Here is a 22,728-nt window from a genome sequence, read left to right on the forward strand (position 1 = left end):
TTAACTTTTTGTTAGACGGACCTTAAATATTTTTTAATTTTGTTACATATTTGTAAATTATCCTTCTATATAACATTTTAAAAGCCCAACAAATGCCCAAACCCAATCATGTAATTAAAAACGCCCTTGCAATTCCACGCGATTAACCTTCATGCCTTTTCATTTTCATCTATGCTTCTTTCCTTTGGGATAAACAGAGATAGTTGTCTATATATATCCCAAATAGATAGCGATAAAATACTATCACTTTTATCATTATGTATTTGATTCCATTCTAACAAATAATTCAAATTCAATACAATGTTAATTCAACACATATATTTACATCTACATATATGTCCATCCCTGACCATGTTTAATTATAAAAGAAGAAAAAATAGATAAACATAATCACAATGCTGAGCCATTAGAATGTTTATCTATCATAGACAAAATTAATAGATGTTTATCTTTGTCTATCTCTGTCCACAATTCACTAATGGTAAATAATAAGTATATATAAATATATTTTAGATAGACATAGATAGACAGTCATCTATGTCTATTCGAGATATAGACATAGACATATGTAAAATCACAAAATACGAGATAGACATAGACAGACATCCAATAGATAGGTAGAAATTATGGAAAAGCAAATTTAGAATTTATAAAAAAATTAACTAAAGTTATATGGGCTTCATCGATTTTTTTTTTATACACAGTCAATATTTTCAGTTTTCTTCCACATATGTAAATAACCTAAATAAAATGGTTTCTTCACTAACAATATTAATTCATTTATGTGAATTATATCTAATAGGAAAAAAACTTATTCAATATAATAAATGCAGAGAATGCATTTACGTTAAGACAATTCCATAGGAAAAATCACAAAATGTTTAACAAATCTCGATTTGAAAATTTGAAGAATGGATATAAATGAAAAATATGGATAGAATGGGCAAAGCTCTAAAAATTGAAGCCTACTTTGGATTTCAAATTGGCTGTCACTGAAAAGATGAAAATCTTATATAATATTTTACATATCATTACCCAATACAGAAATGAACTCTATTCAACAGCCAAATATTAGATTATCTTGGAAGAAAAAAGACCTCACATGATTGAATTCATCGAAGGCAAATCTATGAAAGAGCTGGGGCTTGTGCCCCTAAAATGGTCACATTTTACATATATGTGAATATTGTTTTCTATAGTGGTTCTGCAATAAGTATACAAGATAGACAAAGTAGTATAATCATTATGTCTACAAGAGACAAGTTAGTTCGTAATAATGACATTGGAGAGATGTAACAGAAGTAGGATGGAGAATTCCAAATTGAGAAGTTTATTTGTAGGTTACAACAAATTGCAAAAGCTTCATGAATCAATTAGAGCACGGTGTTACAAAATGAAGATCGTAAAATAACATTGAATAAAAAAGAATCAATATTCTCCAGTGTTCTAAGTTCGATTTTAACAGGGAAATATTTACATAATTTCACCTAAAGATGCATGTAACCTAGCATCCGACGAAAATTTGTACTCCCAAAGAATTATTGTTATTCTTTTCACTATAAGCTATTTTGTAGTGGGTAACAAGATGGGTGTTTTTTTTTTCATTTTGGCACTAATATTTTAGCTGTGGAAAGATATTGGATTTTGAGGAAAGGTTCAATGGCAAAGTGTCTCTCCATAATTTACCCACTGCACAAAGCTTTCTGAATAATCCTCAAGCACGTTAAGTTTCGGTATTCTCACTTGGGGAGTTTTCATTATGTTCTGCTCTTTTGCCTACACATGATAGACACAACAAAATGTTAAAACGTAGCAACTTTGTTGGATAAAGCATCATATTTTCTCCTTACAGAAAACAAATGTTCATTGACAAAATGAAAAAAGACTGCTCTAGAAAAAGAAATGTTCATGTTCAAATACAACGGAACAAAGAACAGAAGTATCCAAAATGGCAAGACAAAAAAAAAAAGAAGGAGAAAATGACCAAGTAGGAGAAATAAAATCAATCTCGAAGAAGCTTGAACCCATGCTAAACCCAACCGACCAATCCAATGTAAAAGTTTTTGACACCAAGAACTGTGCATGTTGTTGAAGTTAAAGGAAATATGAAACAACTCTCTTTGATTCTGTTAGACCACCTATAATACACCAATATAGGAGGAGAAACACGAAGGAAAAAGAGAATGAAAAAGAGCTAGTTAGAAATGTATCAGCACGGGGGGACCACCATGAGTGGGACGGTTTAGACGGTTTAGAAGAGGGACCACAGTGAGTGGAAGGAGGAAAATAAATAGAGAAAGGAAGAGAGATGGGGCGCAACTTTTTGGTAAGGAAAACTTTTGTGTATTCTTGAGAGATAGAGAGTAGCAGAGAGGTAGGGGCCATTATAGCTGTTCGTAATCCACAAACCATTCCTACTGACGGTCAGAATTTCTTCGAATATGTCCTTGAATTCATTCGAGACGTGAGCAAAACTCAAATTGGCGAAGAATATGGTCCATGGGAACTCCCTCGTATTGGGTATTCTATACCCTCTGATTTTGTTACATTGTAGTTAATTTGAGGAGCATTTATCTAGGAAAAGAAGAAAGGAGCGCAAGGCGCAAAGCTCAAATACTTTGATCCTATTAGATTATGCTGAAGGACGGTGAAAGTCTTATTTCTATCAATACAGTGTATTTGAATCCTAGTATCTGGTGTGGTTAGTTTCTTTTTGGTATTCTATCGATTTGGTATCAGAGCCCTACGATCCTGGAAGAATAGTGATCATGGTGCAGACAAGAATTGAAGAGAGGTTGGAAAACCACGAACAAGAACTCAGCAAGATATCAACAATGGAAGACAAACTTACATCGATGTCGCAAAACATGAAGAACCTGCAAGCTCAAGTGGAGAAAACTCACCAGATGGTGATGATTTTCAAGGAGACAATGGAGAAGGAACGAGTGCTGGCGAGTGGGAAGTCAGTCGAGTCTTCCGAACAAGAGACGTCGACATTGAAACCGGCCGAGGGAGAAAGTTCGGTGAGCAAGGAAATCAAAAACAACACGGTGGAAAGGAAAGCTGACAACGACGGAGAGAACAACGATCGAAACAAATTCAAGAAGGTTGATATGCTAGTGTTTAATGGGGACGACCCGGATTCCTGACTCTTTCGACGGACAAATATTTCAATATACACAAGTTAACTGATTCGGAAAAACTTACGGTAGCCTCGATTAGTTTTGAAGGTCTGACACTTAACTGGTATTGCTCACAAGAAGAGAGAGATAAGTTTACCGATTGGTTAAACTTAAAGGAACGCCTATTAAGCCGATTCCGGTCATCCCGCCAAGAATCTCTCTGTGGCCGATTTTTGCGAATTCGACAGGAAACAAGCGTGGAAGAATACCGAAATCTTTTCGATAAATGGGTTGCACCAATATCGGATATTCTGGAGAAGATTGTGGAGGAAACATTTATGGAAGGGTTGTTACCGTGGATTAAGGTGGAGACGGAATTTTGCCGACCACAGGAATTAGCGGAGATGATGAAATACGTGCAGATGGTGGAGAATTAGGAAATATTGAGGAGGGAGGAAAATCTGCCCGGGTACTCAGGAGCAAAAGTACCAAACTAACCTTACTGTGCCAAAACGAACACCGAGTTAAACGATCAGACAAAAAAGGGAAACACGATATTTCCAATAAGAACGATAACATTAAGAGGATCACCGGCAAGAGAAGTCAGGAGGGAGGGTCCGTCCAAGTGACTTTCCGACGCAGAATTTCAGACCAAGAGAGAGAAGGGCCTCTGTTTCAAGTGTGATGAGAAATATTACTCAGGACACAAGTGAAAGGCAAAGGAATCACGAGAGTTGCGGATGTTTATAGTAAGAGCCGACAACGAGGAGGAAGAGATATGATAGACCACCAATATTATATCAGTATAGTAGGAGAGAAAAAAGAAATAACACGTGAGGGAAAGGCACGTGTGAGTGAGAGGAAGGGTAGCACTATAAATAAGATTAGTATTTGGGCGGGATAGTTAGTTAGGATTTGAGTTCTGAAATCTTTTCTGTTCTTCCTTGAAAGAGAGGGAAACAGAGGATTTGTATTTCCTTTATTTCTATCAATAATATTGAATATATTTTCTATCTACGGGTTCCATCAAATTGGTATCAGAGCGCGCGATTTCGGGCAACAAAATTGGCAATGGTGCAGACGAGAATGGAAGAAAAGATGGAGTCGTTCGATCAAGGAATTAAAAAAGAAATCGGAAAATTACCAGCAATAGAACGAATGTTGAACGATCTAGCTAAAGGCATGGAAAGGCAGAATCAAATGATGATTCGATTCATGGAATCGGCGGAACAAGAGAGATCAACGATGAACGAGAAGATTACCGAATTATCGATGCGGAGTACTATGATGAAGAGTATCAACGAAGGCGAAGGATCATCAAGTCGTGAAGGTGAACCGATGAGCGTAGAGAAAAAAACGGTTGAGGATACTAACGGCGATCGAAATAAGTTCAAGAAAGTAGAGATGCCAATCTTCAATGGAGACGATCAGTTTCGTGGCTATTTCACGCCGAAAGGTACTTTCAAATCCATAGACTGACTAATTTTGAAAAAATGACTGTAGCGACTATAAGTTTCGAAGGTCCAGCTTTAAATTGGTATCGGTCCCAAGAAGAGTGGGAAAAATTTATTGATTGGGCGAATTTAAAAGAGAGAGTATTGGTTTGATTCCGATCGACGAGGGAAGGATCGTTGTATGGGCGATTTTTGCGCATACAACAGACGACGACAGTGGAGGAGTATCGAAATCTGTTTGAAAATGGGTAGCTCCTTTATCAGACCTGCCTGAGAAGGTGGTAGAAGAAACTTTCATGTCAGGATTAAAGCCATGGATCCAAGCTGAAATGGATTTCTGTGAACCTAAAGGGTTATCACAGATGATGAGGATTGCACAGAAAGTAGAAAATAGAGAGGATATTAGGAGAGAAGCAAATCTTCCTGGATATTCAGGTGGAAAATTGAACAGTTCTGAAAATAGTACCAAAGTTAATACAACTGTGAATGCTGGAAATAATAAGGGGAGCATGAACTGGTCGATGAGAACGATTACATTGAGAGGGACTTCAAATGAAGAAGCACGAAAAGAAAGACCTATGAAGAGGCTGTCTGATGCCGAGTTTCAATCGCGAAGGGAGAAGGGTCTATGTTTCCGATGCAATGAGAAATATTCTCACGATCATAAGTGTAAAGCTAAGGAGTATAGGGAATTACGTATGCTGGTAGTGATAGGGAATTACGTATGCTGGTAGTGATGGGGGAAAATGTTGAATATGAAATCATTGAAGAAGATAATACTGAACAGGAGGAGTTGAACACGATTGAGGTTACAGGAGACGAACAAACAGTGGTAGAGTTATCGATAAATTCAGTGGTTGGGTTATCCAGTCCTGGAACTATGAAGGTGAAGGGAAAGATACAAGGAAGGGAAGTCATTGTGTTGATAGATTGTGGAGCCACACACAATTTTATATCAGAAGGTTTAGTTAAAGAGCTGCAGATTAACACCAAGATTACCTCAAATTATGGGGTCATTTTGGGTTCGGGAACAGCCATTAAAGGAAAAGGAATATGTGAAGCCATTGAAATATGGTTAGGAGAATGGAAGGTGGTTGATCAATTTTTGCCTTTCGAGTTAGGAGGGGTGGATGCAATATTGGGAATGCAATGGTTATACTCTCTAGGTGTAACCGAAGTGGACTGGAAGAATTTGATTCTGACTTTTACAGACCAACAAAGAAGATTGTTATAAAGGGGGATCCAAGCCTAACTAAAGCAAGGGTCAGTTTAAAAAATCTCATGAAATCTTGGGGAGAAGAGGATCAGGGATTTCTAGTGGAATGTTGTATGTTGGAAAGAAGAGAGTCATCGGAGGAGGAAGATTCGATTGAGGAAGTGTTGACTATAGAAGAATCAATGGCAGTTGTGTTGGAAAGATTTGAGGATGCGTTCGAATGGCCCGAAACATTACCTCCACGTAGATTGATAGAACATCATATCCATCTAAAGAAAGGAACCGACCCAGTAAATGTTCGTCCTTACCGGTATGCATATCAACAAAAGACAGAAATGGAGAGATTAGTGGAAGAGATGCTTCAGGGGTAATAAGGCCGAGTACGAGCCCATATTCCAGTCCAGTGTTGCTGGTGAGAAAGAAGGATGGGAGCTGGCATTTTTGTGTTGATTACAGAGCTCTAAATAATGTAACAGTACCAGACAAGTTCCCAATACCAGTGATTGAGGAGTTGTTTGATGAGTTACATGGAGCTACTATGTTTACTAAGATAGATCTTAAATCAAGGTATCATCAAATTAGAATGTGTGCATGGAGCTACTATGTTTACTAAGATAGATCTTAAATTAGTGTATCATCGAATTAGAATGTATGCAGATGACATTGAAAAGACAGCATTCAGAACCCATGAGGGTCACTATGAGTTTATGGTGATGCCATTTGGATTGACAAATGCACCGTCTACTTTTCAATCGTTGATGTATATTCAGGCCATATCTCCGGATATTTGTCTTAGTGTTTTTTGATGATATCTTGATCTATAGCAAAGGGTTGGAGGATCATTTAAATCATATGAGAGCTTTGTTAGAAGTGTTGAGGAAGAATGAATTATATGCAAATAAGAAGAAATGCAGCTTTGCTCAATTTCGGGTGGATTACTTGGGGCATATTATTTCAAGAGAGGGAGTGGAAGTGGATCCTGAGAAAATCAGAGCTATAAAGGAATGGCCAATTCCAGCTAATGTGAGGGAGGTTCGAGGATTTCTTGGGTTGACCGGATATTATCGTAAATTTGTTCAAAATTATGGGACAATTGCAGCTTCTCTATCACAGCTGTTGAAGATAGGGGGGTTTAAATGGACAGAGGAAGCTCAAGTGGCTTTTAATAGGCTACAACAAGCGATGATGTCTCTTCCTGTATTAGCTCTACCAGATTTCAGTGTGCCATTTGAAATCCAAACTGATGCCTCAAGGTATGGATTAGGAGCTGTTTTGGTGCAGAATCGGCGGCCAATTGCTTATTATAGCCATACATTGGCAATGAGAGATAGGGCTAAACCTGTATATGAAAGGGAGCTGATGGCAGTAGTTATGGCTGTACAAAGGTGGCGTCCATACCTATTGGGGAAGAAGTTCCTAGTCAAAACTGATCAACGAGTTTTTATTGGAGCAAAGGGTGATACAGCCTCAGTATCAAAAATGGATATCCAAACTTCTCGGATGGTTTATAAGCCGGGGTTGGAAAATGAAGCAGCAGATGCATTATCTAGAGTACCAGCAACAGTGCATTTGAATCAGCTAACAGCTCCAAATGTGATTGATATAGAAGTGATTAGGGCAGAGGTGGATAAAGATGAGAAGTTGAAGATCATTAAGCAGAAAATAGCTGAGGCAACAGAGGCAGAGAATAGTAAGTATTCAGTGAAACAAGGCATGCTGGTGTATAAGGATCAGAAGGTTTAATCTAAAACATCCAAATTGATTCCAACAATTTTGCATACTTACCATGATTCAGTATTTGGTGGTCATTCGGGGTTCTTGTGAACCTATAAGAGGTTGGCTGAAGAGTTATACTGGGAAGGAATGAAGCAGGAAGTGAAGAAATATTGTGAGGAGTGTATGATCTGTCAACGCAATAAGACACTGGCTCTTTCACCAGCTGGCTTATTAACTCCTCTAGAAGTGCCAAATAGAGTGTGGGAGGATATATCAATGGATTTCATGGAAGGATTACCTAAGGCAGGAGGTTATGAAGTGATATTTGTAGTGGTTGACCGATTTAGTAAATATGGACATTTCATTCCTGTGAAACATCCATATACAGCCAAAGTCGTGTCTGAAGTATTTGTTAAGGAAATAGTACGGTTACATGGATATCCCAAATCCATAGTATCAGATAGAGATAAGGTGTTATTAAGTCACTTTTGGAGAGAACTATTTCGTCTGGCAGGAACAAAACTGAACCATAGCACAACGTATCATCCACAAACCGATGGGCAGACGGAGGTTGTTAACAGAGGAGTGGAAAGTTTCTTACGCTGTTTTTGTGGGGAGAAGTCAAAGGAGTGGGTTAAGTTGATCCCGTGGGCAGAATACTGGTATAATACAACATATCAACGTTCATTGGGCATTACACCATTTCAGGCGGTGTATGGGAGATTACCACCTCCTTTGATATATTATGCAGAGAGAGACACTGCTAATTCCACATTGGATGAGCAGTTGAAAGAAAGAGATGTGGTGTTAGGCACTTTACGAGAACATTTGAGAATAGCACATGAAAAAAATGAAGAAGTGTGCAGATGTGAAGAGGAGAGAAGTTCATTATCAAGTTGGAGATTTGGTGTTACTGAAAATAAGACCGTATCTGCAGAATGTCCTTGAGAAGAAAAAGAAATGAAAAACTCTCACCGAAATTCTTCGGGCCGTATAGAGTAATAGCTAAGATTGGGCCGGTAGCCTATAAATTGGAGTTGCCAGAAAATGCTACTATACATCCAATATTCCATGTCTCTCAGTTGAAGAAAGTATTGGGAAAGCACGATGAGAACAGAAGCGACGTGCCCTATTTAACTGACAATCATGAATGGAAAGATATTCCGGAGGAGGTTTATGGATATTTGAAAAACAAAGCAGGAAGCTAGGATGTATTGGAGCAGTGGAAAGGTCTACCGCGACATGAGGCTACTTGGGAGTTATATGAAGATTTGAAGCAGCGATTTCCAGATTTTCACCTTGAGGACAAGGTGAATTTGGAGAAGGAGAGTAATGATAGACCACCAATATTATATCAGTATAGTAGGAAGAAAAAAGAAATAACACGCGAGGGAAAGGCACGTGTGAGTGAGAGGAAGGGTAGCACTATAAATAAGATTTGTATTTGGGTGGGATAGTTAGTTAGGATTTGAGTTCTGAAATCTTTTCTATTCTTCCTTGAAAGAGAGGGAAACAGAGGATTTGTATTTCCTTTATTTCTATCAATAATATCGAATATATTTTCTATCTACGGGTTCCATCAAGATATTCGAAAAGACGAGTATGAACAGAGAGAGTTGAAAGCCATGGAAGTGCAGAATGACATCGAAGGAGTAGTCGAGTTATGTATTAAATCAGTGGTTGGGTTAACTAATGTGGGGACAATGAAGATAAGGGGAGAGATTCAAGGGAAGGAAGTTATTGTGCTCGTTGATTGTGGGGCAACGCAAAACTTTATCTCAGACAAACTAGTGGCGACATTGCAGCTACCCACTAAAGATACTTCCAATTATGGAGTAATTCTGGGATCAGGAACTGCGATTAAAGGCAAGGGAGTTTGTGAACAAGTGAAGCTTAACCTCAACGGATGGATGATCACAACAGACTTTCTACCTCTGGAATTGGGGGGAGTGGACGTGATACTTGGGATGCAGTGGCTTTACTCATTGGGTGTAACGGAAGTCGATTGGAAGAAGTTAGTCATGACGTTCTCTCATAACAACAAGAGAGTAATAATTAAAGGGGATCCCAGCCTAACCAAGACTCAAGTCAGCCTGAAGAATTTAACTAAATCATGGAACTGACTTGGACTTGGGATATCTAGTGGAGTGTAGGGCGTTGGAGATCCGAATCACAGAGATAGGACCGCAAACAGGGGAGGGACCCATGGTTGTACCAGAAAGAGTTCAAGGAGTATTGAGGCAGTATGAAGATGTGTTTGATTGGCCTGAAGAATTACCATCGGAAAGGACTAGTGAACATCATATACACATCAAAGGTGGCACAGAACCAATCAATGTCAGACCCTATAGATATGCATTTCAGCAAAAGGAGGAGATGGAGAGGCTAGTGGATGAAATGCTGTCATCGACGATCATCCGTCCTAGTACCGGCCCATACTCGAGTCCAGTCCTTTTGGTGAAAAAAGAGATGGGAGTTGGCGTTTTTGCATGGATTACCAAGCACTCAATAACGTGACCGTCCCAGATAAGTTTCCTATTCCTGTAGTTGAGGAACTCTTTGATGAATTTAATGGGGCCAGCTTGTTTTCTAAAATTGATCTCAAATCCGGTTATCACCAAATTAGAATGAGTAGTCAGGACATTGAGAAAACGACTTTTAGGACTCATGAAGGGCATTATGAATTCTTAGTAGTGCCATTGGACTCACAAATGCCCCGGCAACGTTTCAGTCTTTGATGAACAATATATTCAGAGCATACTTGAGAAAGTTTGTCTTAGTATTTTTTGATGATATCCTGATATATAGTAGGGGATTGAAAGAGCATTGTCAACATATAGAGCTGGCGTTAGAAGTTTTGAGAAGTCATAGACTGTTTGTCAACAAGAAAAATTGTAGCTTTGCCTATCCTAAGCTGGAATATTTGGGGCACATTTTGTCTGGAAGGGGAGTGGAGGTGGATCTTGAAAAGATCAGATCAATTAAACAATGGCCGATTCCCACAAATGTTCGAGAAGTGAGAGGATTCCTGGGGTTGACCGGGTACTATCGTAGATTTGTACAACATTAGGGTCAATTGCTGCTCCTTTAACTTAGTTACTGAAGTTGGGGTCATTTAAGTGGAATCCGGAAGCACAAGAAGCGTTTGAAAAGTTGCAACAAGCAATGATGACCCTTCCTATTTTGGCACTACCAGATATCAACGCACCATTTGAGGTAGAGACTGACGCATCCGAATACAGGGTAGGAGCTGTCCTAGTGCAAAACAAGAGGCCGATTGCATTCTACAACCACACATTAGCTATGAGAGGTTGTGCTAGACCCGTCTATGAGAGGGAATTAATGGCGGTTGTGTTAGCAGTACAGCATTGGAGGCCATATTTATTAGGCGGAAAGTTCATAGTTAAAACGGATCAATGCTCGCTTAAGTTCTTACTAGAACAGAGGGTAATACAACCACAATACCAAAAATGGATTGCAAAGTTGCTGGGCTATTCATTCGAGGTGGTCTATAAACCTGGCTTAGAAAACAAGGCTGCTGATGCCTTATCCCGAGTACCCCTTGTGGCAGAAATTAACCAACTAACGGTCCATACGTTGATTGATCTGAAGGTTATAAAGGAGGAGGTAATGAAAGACGAATTCTTGAAAGAGATCTGCAGATTGCAGGGAGGAGAGGAGGTAAAGAATTACTCATGGTACAATGAGATTCTCTGATACAAAGGCAGGTTGGTTACTGCGAAAGGCTCTGCCTTGATCTCGACCATTATGCACACATACCATGATTCGGTTCTTAGGGGACACTCCGGGTTCTTAAGAACGTATAAGAGGCTAACAGAAGAACTCTTTTGGGTCGGCATGAAATCGGAAGTATAGAAGTATTGTGAAGAGTGCAATATCTGTCAGTGAAATAAAATGTTAGCACTAACACCAGCAGGGTTGTTGCATCTGCTGGAGATACCACAGAGGATGTGGGAAGACATCTCTATGGACTTTATTGAGGGATTACCAAAATCTTTTGGGTATGAGGTAATTTTTGTGGTGGTGGATCGGTTAAGTAATTACGACCACTTCTTATGTCTAAAGCACCCCTTTGATGCCAAGACCGTAGCTGAATTATTCGTTAAGGAAATAGTAATATTGCACGGCTTTCCAAAATCGATCGTGTCTGATTGTGACAAGATTTTCTTGAGTAACTTTTGGAAAGAACTGTTTCGCTTGGCAGACACAAAATTGGACAGAAGCACGACTTATCACCCCCAAACGGATGGGTAGACTGAGGTGGCTAACAGATCAGTGGAAATTTACCTACGCTGTTTCTGTGGTGAAAGACCAAAAGAGTGGATGAAATGGATTCCTTGGACCGAATACTGGTATAATACTACATACCAATGTTCATTAGAGGCACACCTCCAGCCTTAATATCCTATGGAGACCGGGAAACATCCACATTAGATGAACAGCTCAAAGAAAGAGATATAGCCTTGGACGCTTTGAAAGAACATTTACGTATAGCACAAGATAAGATGAAAAGCTATGCGGATATGAAATGAAGGCATGTGGAATTTGAGGAAGGGGACTTGGTATTCCTAAAAATTCGACCATACAGGCAGCTGTCTATGCGTCAGAAGAGGAATGAAAAACTATCACCGAAATATTTTGGGCCCTATCGAGTCTTGAAGAAAATTGGCCAGTGGCATACAAGCTGGAACTACCTGCCGCAGCCACGATTCATCTCGTCTTCCATATTTCACAGTTGAAGAAAGCGTTCGGGGAGTGTGCAAAGAAAGAAGAATTAGTTCCCTACATGACTGAACACCACAAATGGTTAGCTATACCAGATGAAGTCTACGGATACCAACAAAAGGAGAAAGGAGTTTGGGAAGTATTAGTGAGCTGGAAGGGATTGCCAAGTCACGAGGCAACTTGGGAGAATTATGATGATTTCCACCAGTCCTTCCCTGATTACCACCTTGAGGACAAGGTGCAATTGAACTGGGAATGCAATGTTAGACCACCTATAATACATCAATGTAGGAGGAGAAATACGAAGGAAAAAGAGAATGAAAAAGAGTTAGAAATGTATGAGCACAGGGGGGACCACCATGAGTGGGACGGTTTAGAAGAGGGACCACAGTGAGTGGAAGGAGGAAAATAAATAGAGAAGGAAAGAGAGATGGGGGGCAACTTTTTGGTAAGGAAAATTTCTGTGTATTATTGAGAGATAGAGTAGCAGAGAGGTAGGGGAGAACTCCCTCGTATTGGGTATTCTATACCCTCCGATTTCGTTACATTGTAGTTCTTTATTTCTATCAATACAGTGTATTTGAATCCTAGTGTCCGGTGTGGTTAGTTTCTGGTATTCTATCAGATTCATCCTATACGATAGAGTTCAATATACATAAACATACATGAAACCCTGGCTAAAAACTAATAAACTACAATAAAGGACAAAAAAATAATAAGCTCCTACATATATATTATAACACTCCTCCTCAAACCTTGTTATATTTTTTCTCGAATAAAATGACAATCAATTTCGATGTGTTTAGTATGCTCATGAAATACTGGGTCAGATGCAGTATGGAGAGAAACTTGATTGTCACACCACAACTTAGTCGGAGTTGTAGTATTAAAACCTAACTCAATCAAGAGTTAATGTAACCACATTATTTCACACACTGCTTGTGCCATTGCTCTGTAATCTGACTCAGCACTTGATCAATCACGAAACTAGGTTTTGCCTTTTACTCTTCCACAAAACCAAATTGCCTCCAGCAAAACACGACCAAGAAGAAGTCGATCTTCTGTCTTCTTTTGATTCTGCCCAAGAAAAATATTCAATGTTATATGACCATGATCTTTATATAAGATCCCATGTCGTGCAACCTTAAGGCAACATAGAATTTGTTGTACTGCATCTAATGTTCACTATGAGTGAGGTCATAAATTGACTTACTGAATAAGCTATAGCTAGATGTGTTACTGTAAGGTAATATAACTTCCCAACCAATCTTCTAAGGATGCTTAAATGGTTCTCCGTCTTTTAATAGTTGTAGATCAAGTATCATCAGAGTATTGCATAGTCTGGCTCCCAATTCCCTCGACTGAGATAGCAAATCAAACACATATATTCTTTTTGACATAAAATTACCTTTCTTGCTTCTCATTACTTCAATGCCCAAAAAGTACTTCAATACTCCCAAATGTTTAGTGTTGAAATTGACTTTAGAGGAAAGATTTAAGAGACAATATAACTGATGTTGCTGGTTATAACAATATCAACATATACAACAAGTAGAATAATTCCACTAATAGATCTTTGGTAGAAAACTGAGTGATCTGATTTGCTTTCCTTCATTCCAAACTGCTCAAGTGCTATACAAAATTTTCCAAACAATGCACGTGGACTCTGCTTCAACCCATACAAGGATTTGTGAAGGTGAAAAACTTTATCATTATCTCCTAAGCAACAAACCCAGGTGGTTGCTCCATAATAGACTTCCTCTTGAAAACCACCGCAGAGAGACATTTTTAATGTCAAGTTGATGTAAAGGCCAATCTTGAGATGCTACCATGGAAATGAACAACCAGACAAAAGTAAGCTTAACAACAGAAGAGAATGTATCAAAATAGTCAACCCCATACGTCTGAGCATGACCTTTAGCCACAAGGTGTGCTTTTAAACGAGCTATTGATCCATCAAGATTAACTTTAATTGCAAACACCGACTTGCACCCAATAGTCTTCTTTCCTATAGGAAGAGACATTAAATCTCAAGTACCATTATCATCTAAGGCATTCACCTCTTTAATCATTGCACTGCACCACCCAAAATGAGACAAAGCTTCATGTACGATCTTAGGTATAGACATAAAAGCAAGAGATTTAACAAAGGAACATGTAGGAGATGATAATTGGTCATGAGATACACAAGACACAATAGGATAAGTGCAAGAATGTTTACCTTTATGAAGAGCAATGGGAAGCTCATCACTTGATCCTGGATTTGATAACAAAGAATCTTTCGGGATAGAATATTCACCTAGAGGTTGCTGCCGACAAGAGTAGACCTTAGGTATTGGTGGACGATTAAGGGCAGATGCCGGAGGAGACAACGCAAAGGAGGGAGTTGGAGACTTTAGAGTATAAAGAAAAAGATCATCCTCCTCCCCCCGACTCATACTAGGCAAAGAGGTAGTGAAAGGCCTATCCTCAAAGAAAGTACGTTTCGAGAGACAAAATATTTATTCAAACTTGGACTAACATATGTATCCTTTTAACACGAGAATAGCCTAAAAAAATGCACTCCAAAGACTTGGGGTCTAACTTTGTCAAATTAGGATGAACATCTCGTACAAATCAAGTACAACCAAATAATCTAGGCTCAATAGGAAACGATGGTTTTGTTGAAAAGAGAACACGATAAGGAATCTGACCTTAAAGAACAGATGAAGGCATGCAGTTTATAAGAAAACAAGTTGTGGAAATTGCATCCATTCAAAAAGGCTTTGGAACATGCATCTAAAAAGATAATGTATGTGCGGTTTCAAGAAGATGCCTATTCTTTCATTTTCCTCAACCCCATTTTGGGATGGAGTATCAGCACATGATGATTGGTGAATCACGATGTGTACACAGGTACAAATTTAGTGCTTCAGAAAAATACTCACCAACATTGTCACTTCGCAAGGTTTTAAGGCACACACAATACTGTGTTTGAATTTCAACATGGAACTTGCCAAAATGAGAAAGTAACTCAAAACGATTTTTCATAAAATATAACCAAGTCATGCAAGAGTGATCATCAACAAAAGTCACAAAGTATTGAAATTTAGTTTTGGACACAATTGGACATGGAACCTAAATATCAAAATGAACTAACTTAAAGGGAGAATTTGCTCGTTTATGAACTCTAGCACTACAGTTAAGACGATGACATTTGGCAAATTGACATGAGTCACAATTCAATGAAGACAAGTTATGAAACTAAGGACAAAGCCTTCTTAAGGCTGAGAGGGATGGATGACCAAGATGAAAATGGGCACCAAAAGGAGAAACAATTCGAGTTGACGTCGATACTGGGTGATCAAAACTGTAAAGTCCTCTAGATTCATGTCCTTCTCCAATAATCTTCTTTGTTACAAGATTATGAAACAAGCAATAGCCAAGATAGAATGAGAAACTACAATTAAAGTCACGAGTGATTTGACTAATAGAGAGCAAGTTAAATGGAGAACAAATGACAGAGAAAGAGATGGGGTGAGACTTACAGTGCCAAATCAAATAACAGAAGACTTTGATCCATCTGCTAACATTGATAATTGATGTAGATGACAAAGTTGTAGAAAATAACTTGGGATTACCAGTCATATGAGCAGTAGCACCGAAGTCTAGGACCCATTGTGTAGAGGGAAAAGAGAATGATACATATTACCTGAATTAGCAATGGTTGTAATACGGGCACATGCTAAAGATGGAGATGCTTTCAACGATTTAGTTGACAAACCATGGATAGAAGGAGCGCGTAATTGAGCCAAATTAGATATCATTGTGGGTTCGAGACCAAGATCTGAGAAGCTTCTAACCAATGACAGCCCGAATTGAAACGAAACAGCAAAAAATTTGAAGAACAAAAAGAGTATTTTTCCAAAGACCCTCACATTCAATTAGATATCAAAGGAACCAAATACACAGATCAATTGGAAAATACAAATGGGGACGAACTCGACCAACAGAGCACAAAACGGACGTCCCACCCGCTAGCAAGTCGATCTTCCTGTGGTGGCAGCTGACAGATGAAAAACAAACCGATGATGGCGGCGATAGGCAAAACTACAACCCCACTTCTCCACAAAACCCTAGATGTTACAAAAGGGTTCTAAATTTTCAAATCCATATTTTCTCTAATGCTCTGATACCATGTTGAAGTTAGAAGAAATATGAAATAACTCTCTTGATTCATTCTATACAATAGAGTTCAATATATATAGGCAAACATGGGAACCCTAACCAAAGACAAGTAAATTACAATCAAGGACAAAAGACTAATAATGATGTAAGAAGACTAAGGGTTAATTGGATAATTAGGTAATATTCTACGTTAATTCTATTAAACCACCAATTCATCCAAAAGCTTAAGCTGGTGGTTGAAGGCAAATTTAATTATATATCACCAACACTCCCCCTCACTTGTGGGCTGAATCAATTTTACCTCACTTTTGGGTTTGAAATCTTTGAAAGGCCCAATAAGTGGAAATTGATTGAAATCTTTGAAAGGCCCAATAAGTGGAAATTGATTTTAATTGGGGAGGAAACGACAATGCAGTGGCTTGAACACAGAACCTCCCTAGACCACCTGCTCTGATACCATATTAAACCACCAATTCATCCAAAAGCTTAAGCTGGTGGTTGAAGGCAAATTTAATTATATATCACCAACAAATTCCATTATTATCCTACTTGCAATAGAACTCTATAAATAAGAGTCTTCTCCTCTTGTATGAAGCACATTATTCATTCTAATAAACAATCCACAATCTTGGTTCTTAGGGATTTCTCCTTGAGCTTACTTAGGCTACATCAATTTGGTATCAGAGCAACCGTTTGGGCCAATGTTGACTACTGCCAGTGGAAGACCAAAAAATTCTTGTTGACGTCGATCACGAGAGGAAGCTTTGAATGTTGTGCTTATTGCCAAAAAACACACATATAATTAGGAGGAACCTGTTTAGGATTCTACACCATTTTTAATAAAATACCCAACTATGGCTAAACAGAGACAGCACCCTGTGATCCTTTATTTATATATATAGCTCAAAGTTACAGCTACAATAAGGAATGAAAACAAGAACAATGAACAATAAGAACAAACCTGCACCCTTCACAAGAAGGATACCCCTCTCCTATCGGCTGCTGCCGCCTCCCTTTCCTAAAAGATAACCAAAAAGATACCTATCCCTATTTCTCAATCATTCTATTTATACTCACCCTCAAATTCCTACCCAGTGGGACCCACCTGCACATTCTTTTATTTTCCACTCATTCTCTCTCCTTACATGTTGGTGAGTTTCCCTTCTTACCCTTCCTAACATACGTATGTATGATTGGGGGTCTCACAGAACCCTTAAAATGCCAAGAAAGAAAGAAGACACCGATGATTTATCAAGATTTTGCAAGAATGAACTACTATCGATCGAAGATGTCTAAGAAAAAAACCAGCAGTTGGTATAGACAAGAAAATCAATTTTACTTCCATAAACAATGCTGGAGTTCTGATTCAAGTGATTCAGGAGAAGAATTTCAAGATTCTAATTTTAGCCATGCTCAAATTTCTCAAAGAACCTATCATTATCCAAATTGGAAATTTGATTCTAGTTGATTCTAGTGACTCTAGTGATGTTTCTAAGGCAATTTGGGACGAAATAAGAAGACAACAATATTGAAAAATGACCAAACGATCCAATCAAACCCATTTTTCAAGAAATCAACGTAAAGATTAGGAGTTGGGTGAATTAAACAATCATCAAGAATTATCAAAAATGGATTTTTACCATCTAAGAACGTTCAAGACTCAAAATTACTCTTTTGGTTATGAAACACAATCAAGAAAGGTTAATTCAAGAAAATCGATGGATGAGTCTTACACATGGTATGAGATTACAACATATTCAAGAATCCAACAAAATGGCTACTTTGATCCTACAACATTGGAGGAAATAAAGAAAACAACAAAAGAAATTCAACGTTCATCAGGGGAAATGAATCAACATATAGATCAACTATCAATTCATTTGCAAGAGTTCAAGAATGGATTGGTTTTATATACGGAAGAAAAAACACAAAGGAATCACAGTTGGAAAATTTTCAAATAGAAAATCTTGATAATACAATTGAAGAACAAAAATTTGAAAATGTTGATTTGAAAAAAGATGTAAGAAGGACTAAGGGTTAATTGGGTAATTAGGTAATATTCTAGGTTAATTCCCTTTTTACCTCCACTTGTAATAGAAATCTATAAATAGGAGTTTTCTCCTCTTGTACGAAACACATTATTCATTCTAATAAAAATTCCACAATCATGGTTCTGGGAGGATTCCTCCTTGAGGTTACTTAGGCTAGATCGATAAGCTCCTATATATACACAAATGTCAACACTATCTCTCTCCTTTTCTTTTTGTAATAAAATTATTTGGTTGAAATAAATTGGTACATTTAGAATCTATACAATTAGTTCAATTTGGAATCATAGGTAGAGTGCACAATGCTCTGCTCAGCAAGCTTCGAAGAACAAATTATTTCAATATGAAATAAATATAAGAATGTAAATGGGCAGTTCCTAACATGTGAAAGGAAACCAATTAGGAAAGAAAAATAACTGACCATCATGCTTGAAACATATTCACTAAGGGAAGGAGTTGATTCTCCAGTGACAACATTTTCAGATGAATCCCTAGCATTTGGAGAGTTGAAGCCCAAGGACCTAAAATCATGATAGGTGAAAAGAAGTTGAGTTCACTCATCAATTCAGAAATGCAAGAATCTAGTGCAAAGGAAAGATCATAATTAAATTATTCTTGTTTGTTAAGCCTACCGTCGAATGTTCTTGGATATTCTAGTAATAAACTATTCAACAGTACTGTATTACTACCTCTCAAACGGCACCTCCTCACATGGATTTCCAGAGGATGAAAGCCAGTCCAGGTCAACAAAGTTTGAGCAACTCATAGGGTCTTCTTCTGAAAAGAAAATATGGTCACCTTCAAGGCATGTTTCCCTTTGAATGGCCCCAAAAAACCGCCTTGGAGGCATTGAGGGAATGTACCTACATCAAGACATTCGACAAACACCATTCAGTTATCATTATAAACAACACTGCCTGAAAGATAATTAGTTGGTAGGATATGAAGAACAATCGTTTTGGAGGAAAGAAAAAGTTACCTATGTTTTATAAGGTTTCCCCAGTGAAGGAGAAGTACTTTATGCGAGGCAAAGAATCCGTAGATACGTATCATATACTAATACTTCAAGATACTTCTTAGATATGTATCTGACACGTGATTTAGTGTATTGGTTTTTATGATGACGTATCTCACACACGATTTGACGTATCTCACACACGATTTGACGTATCTTATTTTCAAAATAATAAAAACAATAAAGAATATAAACATAAAAACTAAAAGAAAAAATCCCAAAATGAAATTTGATCCTTATTCTTCTCTTGTTCTCTTACTATCTAAATCATGATTCACACCCCTTTTATCCTCATTCTTCAATCTTTCATCTTTTACTTCTTTCTTACTGTCTGCTCTAGTTGCTCAACCACCAATCGAAGAAGTATTTTTCCTTCAAATTTTTACTCTCTTCTTGAACCTTTTCAATTTAACTTAAAATAGGTATTATAACAATTAATTCGACATTTTATACATAAATATATATATATATATATATAATAACATATCTTCAACGTATCCGTATCTTAGTCTTTTAGGAATTGGTGTATTGCTGTATCCAATCATATTTGTAACCTATATCCGTATCCGTGTATGTGCTTCTTAGCATTTCCCATAACTAATTCTACAAATATGACACGCATCTTCATTTCAAAGGATTCCTATCAAATTCTGTGGAGAAATCTATGAAAACAAACACAACTATGCTTCTGTTTGTTTATCCAAACCTACCATTTGTTAACCCCATGGGTTAAGAAAGCCAAATCACAAATGGCAGAATCCCATGATCCATCATAGATGACACATTGATTTTGACAACGTCCAAGCTAACAGGCTTTGTCTACAGGATCCAGAAACAAACTAGAAAAAGAAAAAAGGAAAATGAACAAAAAAAAGACCATGCATTGTCTAAAATAATTTTTCTCTTATTTCTTTAGAATGAAAATGGTTTTCTTAAATAGAAGAAATGCCCAATATGTTTTCCTTTATGAAGTTTTTATCAACTTCAATATGTTTCGTTCTATTATGAAGGATTGGATTGTCGGCAATGGGAACTGTTACCTTGTAGTCACAATATATGCACATAGGCATTGTCTGAGAGAATCTCAATTCTTTCAATAGTCTTCTTATCCATATGCCCTCACAAATACCCTGAGCTAAAGCCCTAAATTCTGCTTCTACACTACTTGCAACCATGCTCTGTTTTCTTACTTCGCCAAGTAACTAGATTTCCTCCAATGAAAGAGCAATAATCAGAAGTGGATCTTCTATTAGCTGTGCTACCTGCCCAATCAGCATTAGTGTACACTTTGACATTTAGGTCGTCAGGTTTTTTAAACAATATACTGTTTCTTGGAGTACCTTTCAAATATCTTAGGATTCTCTAAAACGAATCAAAGTGAGCTGGTCCTGACTTACCATACTAACTGGAAAAGCAACGTCAGGATGTGTGTGAGAGAGATATATAAGTTTCCCCACAAGAATGCCACTTTTGGGCCTGACAAACAACATGCCAAGGAAATATTTTAAAGTTATTGAGTCTTTGTCAGCTAACTTTTTCTTCACAAAAGTCAATCTTGTTTCATCATTGCCTATAAGAATGATATCATCAACGTAAACTATCAAAACCATAACCTTATCATTTCCTATATGTTTATAGAATATAGTATGATCGACTTGACTTTGACTAAGTCCATAGCTTGTGACTGTTTTTTCAATGCTTTTGTATGACTCCTCTCATTTGGGCTTATCTCTAGCCCTTGGACTCTCCTGGCTTCTTGTACTTTTTTTCTGATCATTAATGAAGCGGAAGTGATGAGGGTGCCAAGAGGGTGTCCACCTAGTGAAGATGCTTGAGTGCACCTAATTGATCCATTATATCTTTTTCAATAGAAAAAAGTTCCTGAATCGATCATAAGTCATAAAACGAATGTGTGACTATCCAATCAATATAATGTTTAATAAGTAAAAAAAAAAGAAAAAGAAAATGTGTGTGTTTTTCTTTTCTAATGTTTTGTCTTGGTTTTAACCTCTGGTTGACTATCCAATCAATATACATGTTTTTTAGGTTGCAAGAAAATGAATCAAATATTCATAACTCAACTTTGCACTCCACACAAACTTCTTATAAAATCAAACCAAACCAACTCTACACTCCAAACAAAACTTCACTCACACCTCCATAGTACCCCAAATACAGACAATAATTATCAACTTAACTAATCCAACGACTTTGCACCAGGTAATGTAATTAATCAAGGATAGCTTTTCTAAACGCCCGAACAAGGCTCGGGAGACCATTTAAGACCGTACTATTGCAAGTAGAGACAAAGAACATAGACTCACGTGGAAACCCGAGTATCGGGAGAAAAACCACGATATTTTGTTCTTATTATTTTCTTATATTCAAAAAGGTACAAAAGAGTAAATATTTATAGGCAATAAAAGCCTAATTAAAAGAATAAAAAATTAGGGTAAAGTAAATCTTAAGTACCTATAGGCTTTCATCAAGGCCCAAACCCATTATTTCTAACATTCCACCTCATGTTGGGATGAAGATATCAATGAGACATAATTTGCTTACACAAAAGTCAAAGTTCTGTCTAAGAAGTCCCTTGGTGAGTACATCAACAACATGTTGGCTCGAAGGAATGTACATAATGCATATGCTACTGTTGTCCAACTCTTCTTAGATGAAGTGTCAATCAATCTCAACGTGTTTAGTTCTATCATGTTGAGCTGAATTGTTGGCGATGCTAATGGCTGTCTTGTTATCACAACATAATTTCATTGGTATCTCACAATTTGGATGAAGATCAGACAAAACTTTCTAGAGCCAAGTTTCCTCACATACCCTTGCTTTTTACTCCTCCAAGTTACAAGATCCCATACAAAGGTACAATAACTGAAAGTAGATTTCCTGTCAGCAATAGATCCTGCCTCAGTCTGAATCAATATAAGCCTCAATAGTTTTCTGTCTTTCTGGACATCAATCCTTTACCAGGAACAGTTTTTAATTAAGTATCTCGGTATTCTGTTTACAACCTCCATGTGTTCCTCATAGGGAGCAAGCATGAACTAGCTCACAACACTCACAACAAAGAAAATATCTGGTCGACTATGGGGCAAGTAAATCGACTTACCCACAAGGCGCTAATTTCTTTATCAACTAGAACTTTATCATTTGAATTTCCCAGGTTACAGTTGAATTTAATGGGAATATCAGGAGGACGACACCCCAACATACCTGTCTTGATTAGCAAATC

At 37.7% G+C, this 22,728-nt stretch overlaps 1 protein-coding gene across 10 annotated transcripts in view; it reads right to left on the minus strand.

The window, feature by feature from the left end:
- Positions 1 to 1,176: 1,176 nt before the first annotated feature.
- The window catches only part of LOC101209319 (phosphoinositide phosphatase SAC4), a 91,954-nt gene continuing 70,402 nt past the window's right edge, over positions 1,177 to 22,728 (minus strand). For 2 of the 10 annotated variants that reach the window (XM_031885086.1, XM_011657138.2), the window contains 3 exons: positions 19,159 to 19,332; positions 18,891 to 18,990; positions 1,177 to 1,776 (listed from right to left, as the gene is read on the minus strand). In XM_031885086.1, the coding sequence (XP_031740946.1) occupies positions 1,657 to 1,776; positions 18,891 to 18,990; positions 19,159 to 19,332 (394 nt within the window). In that variant the 3' untranslated portion in view covers positions 1,177 to 1,656. Of the gene's footprint in view, positions 1,777 to 12,964; positions 13,332 to 15,781; positions 16,300 to 18,154; positions 18,210 to 18,890; positions 18,991 to 19,158; positions 19,333 to 20,524; positions 20,747 to 20,881; positions 20,961 to 20,984; positions 21,366 to 22,728 lie in introns of those variants that run through there. The other 8 variants (XR_004216454.1, XR_004216455.1, XR_004216451.1 and 5 more) reach the window with 7 other exon arrangements.

Source organism: Cucumis sativus, chromosome 5 (genome assembly GCF_000004075.3).
Source record: "Cucumis sativus cultivar 9930 chromosome 5, Cucumber_9930_V3, whole genome shotgun sequence".
NCBI lineage: Eukaryota > Viridiplantae > Streptophyta > Magnoliopsida > Cucurbitales > Cucurbitaceae > Cucumis > Cucumis sativus.